This window comes from Enoplosus armatus, chromosome 5 (assembly GCF_043641665.1).
Source record: "Enoplosus armatus isolate fEnoArm2 chromosome 5, fEnoArm2.hap1, whole genome shotgun sequence".
NCBI lineage: Eukaryota > Metazoa > Chordata > Actinopteri > Centrarchiformes > Enoplosidae > Enoplosus > Enoplosus armatus.
In genome coordinates this window covers 19,901,694-19,912,813 of record NC_092184.1, presented here as the reverse complement: position 1 = coordinate 19,912,813, position 11,120 = coordinate 19,901,694, and the positions used below count along the sequence as shown (strand labels likewise).

The 11,120-nt window shown below is 42.4% G+C and overlaps 1 protein-coding gene across 1 annotated transcript; it reads right to left on the bottom strand.

Moving 5' to 3' along the window:
- Positions 1-960: 960 nt before the first annotated feature.
- Positions 961-9,385, bottom strand: serpini1 (serpin peptidase inhibitor, clade I (neuroserpin), member 1). Its single transcript, XM_070906401.1, has 9 exons — positions 9,296-9,385; positions 7,362-7,650; positions 6,364-6,594; positions 5,903-6,097; positions 3,318-3,522; positions 2,375-2,472; positions 1,416-1,502; positions 1,150-1,239; positions 961-1,037 (listed from the first exon to the last, which is right to left on the bottom strand). The coding sequence occupies exons 1-9, from the start codon at positions 9,383-9,385 to the stop codon at positions 961-963; spliced, it is 1,362 nt and encodes a 453-aa protein (XP_070762502.1).
- Positions 9,386-11,120: the final 1,735 nt, after the last annotated feature.

Here is an 11,120-nt window from a genome sequence, read left to right as displayed (position 1 = left end):
AACACCCTAAATGCTGTGGATGGCCCATATATAAGCTGTACTGTCCTTGAAAATACAGCGTACATTTAACCAGATAAAAACAACCTCCACGCACAGAGAAGGACACAGTTTTTTTTTTAATGGGAACACATTCATGTTTTTATTGAATAAAAGATTGAATACAGCTGGTGTTACTGTTTCTCCCTGTATGTACATCCAAAACGGTGCAGCAGATCTGTTTCAGTGCGCCTGCATGCTCCAGTCCGTCTCTATAGCAACCCGCCTTAGTTACGCAGTCCCCTCTGCTCACCTGCGAGATGCCCAGCTGAGGCTTGATCAACCACTCAGATGTGATAAGGCATATTAGTTCATCAGCAGATTAGCCACGTGCCTACTGTGTAAAAAATGACTAGAATACTGTCTGGAGCAGATATATTACTAAGATTCATTGTATAAGGACAAATTGTTTCCACACGTTTATTTTGCAATAAATACTGAGCATATATATGTATATATAGAACACAATGTCAAATGTACAGGGATATAATTAAAGTGTGGAACCTACAGTGTGTCTGGAGTAAGAAAGAGTACTTTTTTTTTTAAGAAGTAGAGAGAAAACTGTTTTTGTGCATCGTGTGTGGGCGCAAGTGAGTACAAAGCTGCTGAACTTAAAGGGGTTGTGCGTGGATTACATATCATGTGTTCTTCTTGCTCATGTACAAACCACCTTTTAATAGAGAATATTTACAACTTCCCCGCTCTGCATGTCCGCATCCAAGAGTTTAAAGCTTCCAGTATCAAAACACAGTCACATTATATGTCGTATGTCATATTGCAATATATAATATATCGTATAGTTTTCAGTTTATATATTTCTTTTTCAAGAGTATAAAACACAGTTGAAGATGGCGATAGAGGATAGGTAGCGTTTATGACGTCAGGATCTGATTGGCTGAGATTGAGCGACCTCTCGCTCCATGGTTACATGGAGTCAAAGTCATGGTCGTTGGGCTCGATGACTTCGGGGGTCATGACCCTGCCCATGAAGAGGATCGATCCTGAAAAACAGAAGGGACAGATAGAAAGTCAGGTCAAAACACCACGTGCCTATATGTATATCAGAGGTACATTTACATGCACAGACACACACACACACACACACACACACACCTGTCCTCCGGTTTCTAATGACAAAGAAGAACGGGTGATCAGCCATGACCTGTGGGTACAGCACCAGAGTCCTGGTCAGGGCGATCATTCCTGAGAGAGAGGAAGCGAGAGCAGACACCAGTTATTTTCTGACAGAGGGGGGGCAGTGTTTCGTGAACCTGAAGCAGAGTTTGCCGTAGAGACTCATTCATACAAAGGAAATGTTATGTATGTAGTAATGTTAATGATCAGGGAGATTATGATGAAGAATGTAAGATGAAGTCTACCTGACCCAACGGCTCCCTCTGATCCCTCCTCGGTCACCTCCAGGTAAGCCTTCTGCACTGCCTTTCCAATGTACAGGTCCTTCCCATCTGTTATACACACACACACACACACACACACACACACACACACACACACACACAAGCACACAGATCATCACTTTGTCTTTAGATTACCAATCAGTCAGTCTGAGATGTGAAGATGGTGTGATGTTGAGTCTAATTTGAGAACGACAAAGTCTGTGCATAAGCTCGGGGCACAGTGTCTGCTGGTATACCCACATGTTAGTGAAATCAATGTCGGGTCGCACCATGACGTCCCATTTGAAAAAAGGTCTGCTCAGACAGAAAATCCTGACGACTTGATTAAAAGCATTTTTTTTAATCCACCTACCTGCCAGAATAGACCATGTCCTCTGAGTACATGTTGAGCCGAGGACATTTCAGCTAGTACAAGATGTGCTGTACAGCCACAAGTCCAGTACAGCCAGCAGATTGAGTTTCACAATATAATACTAGACCCACCTGACCAGTTAAAACAAGCTGTTTTGGACTGGGTCTTAATGAGAATGAAGGGTCTTGTGTTTTTAAGGATCTTTTAACTGTTTTTGTTTATTAAAATGTATTTTGGTTAGATTCAGTAAAGGCTAGAAATTATCCCAACATATGTATGCCTCTGTATTCCTCTGTCTCTATGTATATATCTGTCTCTCTCTCTGGATCTATTTTTACTAGATGATGTGACAGCTCTGACCTGCCCACTCGGTGCCAGTTACCTTGGTTACCTTAGAAAGTAGTGGAGGCTACTTCACTGCAGCCAAGAAGCAGAATTATTGAATCAACTTCTCAGGAGTTTATTTCTCTCACTATTTGTGTCTACACCTACGTATTTTATATAATCTATGGGTTTGTGTCACATATTTCAGTGTTTTGCACTGTATGTGTGTACAGCTGAGTGTTACCTGTCATGGCGGAGAGATCAGCATCGTTGGTGAAGATGTTCTTTATTCCTAGCTCCTGCAGAGTGCTCCTCAGGTCGATCTTCTGCTCCACTTTGAACCTGAACAGTCCAGCCAGAATTTAGGAGAGTCACAAGTTAATGCTCAGAACTTTATGGGACACGGGAGGTCATCTTTCACACAAGTAGGCGTACATAAAACCTGTGTATCTTGCTGTATTTTGCCACAGTGGCATTAGCTAAAATATCAAAAGGTAAGCTGTCATCACATTGCATGCAGCGGTTGTACGTCTGTCTCTGTGTGTCCAAGTTTCAACTATATAGGAGGGTAGTAGGTAGGCCAACCGCATGCTTTTTTAAAGGATAAATCTGTCTGTTTAACAGCCATTTAACGTTCCATCACTGTGTGGTGGTCACTTAATATTTTGAAATCCCTACATATGTATATAGTAGCTAGCTCATTGTGAAATGTGAATGTCTAGTTCATAGTTTTGCAGTGCAGGTGCAAGTGAGTTTAATAGCCTACAAACAATTATTCTTAAATATTTGTGGTACCCTTAAAATTAAAAACCTGTTCTAAGCTGCCATTTTAAATTAACACTAATAAACAAATCAAACAGAGAGTTCCAATGATAGAGGGTTAGGGTTAGGGTTACTCCATTGGGCTTTGGATTCTGGGTAAGTATTAACCACGGCGTCTCCAAGATGTCTAGGTAATGCAGGTAATCACTAATTGGTGCACGAGTAACCAAAGCATGTGGAGGTAAATTGGGGACAACTTCTGAAACACAATGGTGTCACAAACTAAAGATATTGTACAGCAGCGTAGGAGCGTGAGGAATAGAACATCATCAGCCCACTCCTCCCATAAGTGGGAGTTGTTCTTGTATACAAGTATGAATGCGGTGAGTGATTGTATACGTGTTTGTGTGTGTGCCATCTCTCACCTAGGCAGGTAGACTTCCACCTTCTGCCGTTTGACATTGTTAGCCCACTCCTCCAGCAGCGGTGCTTTGATGATGGGCTCCAGGGAAGCCAGCGGCACCTCCTGCCGAGGCAGAACGATCATCATGGACATGTCCTCCCCCTCATAGGGCATCTCCAACACCTGGTACACGCCGCCAGCTTCCTGTGAGCCATCGCTGAACTCACCTGGGCGGGGAGGAAACACACACTAATGTAGGCATTGAAAAATATGTACTCCTCCTCCTCCTCGGTTTGTGAACATAGCTGAGAAGTAACATACACAGATGTAAGCATGTTAAAGCTCATTGATTGACTGTATTGATTACAGCGTGTGGTCATTTTACCTGATGCGCTGATTAAAACCCACTGACATTTCACTTCAAAAGGCTTTGGTTACACTTGTTATAAATGTATTACACACACACACACACACACTGTATGTAGTCCTGTAGCACTGAGAGTGCTCTGTTGAAATAGAAAATTCAATTAGCCAGGAAAGGATGGTGTGTTTGTCAGTGTAATGCCCTTTTTACACAAACATACACTTGACTGTCTTCAGGCAGAAAATAAAACCCCGTAAAGCAATCTGATCTGGAAGAAAAAACAACCTTGGATGTATATATACACACACACACACACACGTGCAAATACACTCGCCCACACACATTTAGAGACAAATGAACATGTGATTACACACGCAAACATCTGTAAGGGCTAAAGTCTTCTTACAGATCCACGACAGAGGTTGTGGTGATAGAAGTGAAGTGATATCCTCATAGCCTTGAGGTGGCTCTTTCAACAGACTTGTCCCTTGTATCTAATTAAACAAAACCCACAGATAAAACGTCTTATCGAGACCAACGAACATTAAGTTGAATTAAGTGACACTGTATTTCTTAGTCAGAATGAGGCAATCCTTTTACACTCAAAACAAGTCCAACTAGATTTGAAATCTAAACATAAGATTATCTCACTTACTCGGGTTTCTGCAGCATGAGATGGAGATTACAGAGCAATTAACACTATCCAAATCTTTGCACATGGTTTTTCTTTTGAAGCTGCTTAAAAGGGAAAACGACAACAAAAAGACTTATCATCCTTCATTAACTTACATGTGGCGTTCTGTGTAGCGCCTGCTGATGCAGAGTGAGGCAACATTGCAGCAGAGAGTGGGGTGTGGCTTCCCGAAACATTTTGACTTAACCAATATGATTGTGCTTCAAAATGAGAATGCAAACGCAGCCTTCTCCCCAAGGACCTGTCCCTGTTCTGCAGTTCTTAAGCACACACATGCACACACGCACACACACACACACACACACACACACACACACACACACACACACACACACACACACACACACACCAGTTCACACATACACAGATTTCCTTGATCCTGAGTGTGTGAGGATGAGTACGTGCGCACCCTGCGAACGTAGGTGTACACAAGCGTGCGATCTCACCACACACACACAGACTGCACCAAAATAACTCAAATGCGCCAACTTTAGAAGCAGTGCAGCAAGAATCTGATGTAACCGTCTTTGGCAGTACATCAGACAGAAAATGACAAGATGCAAAAAAGACAAGACAGGAATCACTCAGATGTAACAGCATTATAGCCAACCTGCAGGACTCCGGACTGCTACAGTGCTGGCAAAACACCAGATACACCAATATCTGACACGTATAGCACAAGAATCAAAACAGACAGTATATTACATGGAACTGCCTGAGTAGATTTGGCTACACAACAATAACCCCAAATGTAATATTTGACAGTATTGGACTTTTAAGTATAAGTATGTAAAGCATGTCATCTTGGTCTCGGGGAATGTGCAATGTACATTTTTCACTATTTTGTGACATTATTTAGACAGCAAACAATGAATAAGTTAGTTGTAGCCCTACATACAATAATACAGTATTCCGCTTGATCTCTTGAAATAATCTTTTCCTCCATTGAAACTAAAAATGCATGCAGCAGCCTTCGTGCCGTTTGTGACAATTTCAGGACAAAGTGTTACATTGGAGAGAAGCGAAAAGTCTTTTCAGAGACAACTGACAAATGACATGACATCCTATAATCTAATTAGGAGCAGATATTAATAAAACATCCCCCAGAACCCAACAGACAGGTGTGTGAAGGGGGAAAAATGAAATGAAGTACAAAATCAGTGTAAAGAAAAGTCTTGTTTGTTCTACTTGCTGTCAGAGTAGATTTTGTAAAACCTAATGTAGTACTACATACCTTAGCACAGACTGTCACAGTACCGCTAATATTGTATGACTTTAACAAAATAGCCTTCAAAATATACGACTAAATCAAACAGACACACCAGAGGAGTTCATGCAAGTGAAGAAGATTTTAGCAGCAGAGCTCACTGAGCAGAAAAGAGGAGCCTTTCCTGGGAATAACACTCCAAATATGAATATTTCAGATCTGAGATTAACATTTTAAATGACCTCAGGAAATATGAGCTGAAATTCAAGGGTTCCAGAAAAAGAGCCACAAGTACAATTCTACACACACATACACACACACACACACACAGCTCCTCCGTACCGTAGTAGAAGTCTCCCTGTTGGTACATCATGAGGGTCTGGACTTCAGAGCCATCGTCTCTGCTGAAGGAGAAGGTTCTGGTGTTCTCTGGCCTGAACTGGTTTTTCCAGGAGCCTCTGAAGTAGACGGCGTTCACCAGGGTCAGGCGGGTCACGCTGCTGAAGTCCTCGGCCGATAGCAGCTCCCGGATCTTACCTGGAGGCAGTGATTTGTACAGTGTAAGTTTTCATGAGCCTAAGGACAGCGCCTGCTGTGATGCTGCTTTTGAAGTCATGCATAAGGAAAAGGATAGAGATTTGTGCAACTGAGGGCTGAAAATGTCTTCAGTAAATTTAGTTTTTGATGATGTGATCAAACAAACACAGTATGCTGGGATTGTAGATATAATGATGTATTCATAATTTCCTTTGCCCTCTTCATCTGTATCTTTCCCCTTCCCCACCCATTTCTCTTTAACTCACTCTCGGTATGATTTTCCACCCAGTTGTTGATCTGGTCGGCCACGGCTGCTGATTCGCTGAAGTCTACCGTTTCCACGTCAGCCCGGAAGTACTTCCTCATCAGATGCAGAAACTCCGGGTTAAAGGTGACGCCTTCCTGCAGGAAGAGGCTGTTGGCGAATCGGATCACGTAGTGGGTGTCGTCATCCGACAGAGCTGCCGTCAGGTTCTGGAGCAAAGAGAACTCCACGCCTGGAGAACAGAGGGAGACACACACATTCACACTGTAGGTACAATGCTGTGCATTTGTACATCACCTTCGCTGTGCTACAAAATGGTTTTAAAATTGCTGCTAATATTTACAATGCGCCTTCCTCGTGTCATTCAGGAACTCATGGTGATTAAAATGAGGGTATACATCTTTGAATGCGTATCAAAAGCATTTACCTTGGAAAACCTAGGCAACACGAAACAAAAAAATAAATTATTTACCCTTTAAAATGGATAACGATAGCTGGCTTTTGACGGCTTGAGCATATACATTACTAACCAAAAAACAGGAACAGGAAGAAATAAATGCCCATATACAGTGAATAAATGTGCTGTCATAGTAAAAGCAGTAAACGAGACATCTACTGTAAAATGCTGTCTGTGACATTGCTGCAAACTTGGCTGGGATGCAACAGTGTCTATCACTATGTACATGTACAGTGTGTGCATGTTTGTGTGTATCTTGTATGAGGCTTGTGGTTGAGATCAATTCATATAATTATATTACTTTAAAGGAATACTGTAGTGATTTAATATTGCATGCCCTTAAAGTTGGGGACTCACAGGAGACACATGAAAAACAGAACGGTTGAAACTGAAGTGGCAGAGATATGATTTTAAGTCCCTACTATGGGTCAAACTCCAAAAAAACACCAAAATGCCAACGTCTTTCAAGATCCAAGTCCTCTTCCTTCACCCACCACTGACCCTGATGCAGGTGACCCAGTGTTTATGAATGTGTCTCTCACCTGGCAGCAGGTGGCTGAATCCTACAACCTGTCGTATCTCCTCCAGGGAAGCCCCCCTGGCTCCCAGCTCCACCATGCCCAGGGCCAAAGCTACGCTCAGTGGGGAGAAAATGATGTTATCCTGATCCCCCGCTGCCTGCAGCCGGTGGTACAGTCTGACCGAGAACTCTGATGTAGTGTCCTCTGGAATGTCCGCCGCCCGGCAACCGTAGCGCGGCAACAGGACGGAGAGGAGGAGGAGCGGGGACAAAACGTCCAGGATCAACATCGCAGCACAGACCACAGATAACTGAGTGTGAAAAGAGGGATGTATGGAGGGGAAGCGGGTTGGGTGGAGAGAGAAAGAAGGGAAATGTAATGTGATGATGGAGAGAGGGAGAGATAGACATTGGAGAAAAGGGGACAGAGAAGAAGAGAAAAAAGAGAGGATGGGAAGTGAGTGAGGCGAAGAGGGAGGAAAAATATGTTTGGAGGAAAGACAGAAAGATGGATGGATGTGGGGGGGGGGCAGGAAATGAGTGATTGGAGAGATGGAAGGGGGATGGGCAGCCAAAGAGGTGTGGAAGGAAGGACAACAGATGTGGATGGAGAGAAGACAAGATTTGGGGAGGGACAGAGCCAAAAGTAGAGAGAGGAGGATTCCCGAAAGGATAGAGAGGTGAAGGTAGAGAGAAGAGGATTGCAGAGGGGAGGGAGGGAAAGATAAAGGTAGAGAAGATTATTGCGTAAGGGAGAAAAAGAGATGAAGGACAAGAGGATTTTGGAAGGGAGGGAGACAGAGATGAAAGAGTGAGAGAGCAGGGATGTGGGATGAGGAAAAGAGAGCAGAGGAGAGAGAAAGAAAACATCCGTCAGTCAATCATCCTGCCAATTTAAATTGTGAAGGCAAAAAAAATAGCCACTAACAATTTCTCCTTGTTAGCAGACGTGAACTTCTAAATGCAAAGAGGACTCAAAAAAGGAGGCTGTTAAATACTGGAAAACTGCTTTAAAACGAAGCGCTGTAAAACGAAAGAGTGGCATAAAAGAAGAGGGATTAAATAGGAAAAACAAAACAGTTACAGACTCAAATGGATTTAGATGGAAGGGCAGTGGGTCAGGGAAGAGAGAGAGAAAAAAGAGTATATACAAGCTCAGAGTTAAAACAAGCTCCAGAAATAAGAGAAAGAAAGAGATGAGAGGCAGTGCGATAGTATAGATGTGGTAACTACAGTTGTACTGCTGACTGTAGTCAGTATTGTTGTTCAGAGCACATCTGCTAAATGAGCTCATACATATTTTATGGCTGTTCTTATCATCAAGAGTTAAATCAGCTTCTTTCCTTCAAAATCTGCTTCGCTCTGTGTGTGTGTGTGTGTGTGTGTGTGTGTGTGTGTGTGTGTGTGAGCCTTTGTATGTGAACGGACGAGTTTCTGACTGTCTGTACAGAATGACTGATGAGGAAGAGGCCTTTACCACCCCCCATCCTCCATCCTTCCCCTCATTTTTCCATACCATCACACTCCCCTTCTTCTTCATCTCCCTCTGCTCCATGTGTTATCTATCTTCACCAGTCTCCTCCTCCCTCTCGTCGCTCCACTTTCCAACCTTTTCTGTCTCTTCAACCCTCCCTTTATACCTTTTCAAATGACTGGGAATGTACACACACTGCACCATCTCTCTGGTGCTGTTGTTGCCAGGCAACATTGTTTTCTGCTGCCCAAACAAAACAAAAAAAAAAGACAGAGTCAATGATATATAGCATAAAAAGAGAGAGAGAAAGAGAGAGTAGAGAAATATATGGAGAGATGGTGATAAAGTGTGAAATAACACATTTGTTTTGTTGTTTGTCCCTCTGCTGTACAGTTTGTATAGAGGATTCTATTAGCAGCCCCGTGCAGGGCTGGAATCTGCTGGCTGCTACTGTATGTGTGGGACGACAGGTGACAATGTACCTGAGTGTCAACACCAACAACAATGGGCAGCAGCCAGAAAATTAGTGCCCCATCCTGTTGTGTACTCTCCTCTCTGCTGTGCTCTGGCATGTGACAAACAATTTTTCCCCTCCAAAATAAAGCAGCCCAACCTGGGGGATGAATTAATGTCAAATCCATTAAAGGATTAGTCTGGTGATGATTCTGCATTTTTTCTCACTGTCAACAAATTCCATGAAAAGACCAAAACCAATAATTAATTGATTCTACTATTCTGTGTAGCTTATTCCTCTGTGTTATAGACCTCCATTGTTGTCTAAAACCGATTAAAAACACACCAATGAGCCTTTACTACCATGAACATGGGCACTGTAGTTTATTCTGACTCTGTCTCAAATACACTGTCCTGCTGCTGTAAATACTCACTAGAGCACCTAATGTGTGGCTGAAAATAATTTCCAAAAAATGCACTATTCCTTTTCCTGTTTGAGTAATTTTTGCAAGAACAACAACTCCAAGCTTCTTTGGAAAACTATTTGTCCTTTTTAAAAGAATGAAACTATACATATGAGAGTCGTTTTTACAGACATCTTCAAAAGGAACAAAGGGGCTTGGGGTTGAGTGTCATTGTTGGTTTTGGTCTTTTCACATAATTTGTTAATAATAACCAAAATATAGTTTATCGCTGGCCTTATCTTTAAAGCAATACCTCCTGATTGAACGGTCAGAACTGACCAGCCCTGCCTACATTTTATAATGAACTGCAGCTAGGTTATAAGGTTTGAAGTATGATTCCTCATTCCCTTGCAAAACACACATCAATGCATGCCGCTTCCACTTCATGTCCTTCTGAACTGACAGTCAAGATCTCATCTTGTTTGTTCTCCATCGATAAGTATTCTGACAAACTGCTTTTGACACGCGTGGCACTGACCAACTTCAAACTAACTGCCAGCTGGATTTGCATCCGCTTGAGTCAACAAATGGAAATTCATTTGAGTTTACAGAGTTTCTTCACACGGCACGTGCACTTTGTCGTTCTTGTACCCAAATATGTGAACAATTTGTGGAGTTTTGCACTGCACCAATAAAAAGAACAAAACCAACAATGTATACATCTTTCTAACATGTAGTACTTGTGTAGCTAAAGCCTGATATCGCAGTTTATGAAGTCAATCCTGCGTACACCATTGTGCTGCTGTGAATAGAGCACCAAATGTGTATTAATCCGCCTCTGAAAACAGTCTACAATTTACTCCTGCTTGAGTAACGTTTGCTAAAAACTACACTTCCCAGCTGGTTTAAGAAATTACTTTCAGCCTTTCCAAAAGATTTAACTGTATATTTGTGAGCTGTTCATATTATTTTACAGCTTCATATGGAACAAAAGGGCTGAGAGGTAGAGACAGCGTAGGTAAGTCAGAAAGTACTGAGAGACGGACTGATGCATTATTGGTTTTGGTTCTTTTCATGGGACAAAAATCATCATGTCCCTAAAGTGTAAATGGAATCAGAGTAGGGCAAACTGAATGAAGTCCTGTGATAGAAATACTTCAAGATATTTAATCTGATCACATATTAAGTCAGATTTGACTCATTCAGTAGCAGGACGCTCCATCAAGTTGGCAGTCACAGACGTTGTGGTTTAAACTTTAAATAGGTTTGAACAGAAAAACCAATTGATGCTCGAAGCCACAAAACTGATGTATTGCAGTTAATATACTGTTAGTCACGTGTGTTCACCTGCTCTCACATGTCGTGCTGTGAGTCAGATATTGCAGAGAGACTGAGAGAGATCCAGAGAGAGTAAGAAAGGCTGAGGGAAAGGAGGGGGCGGCTGGCAGAG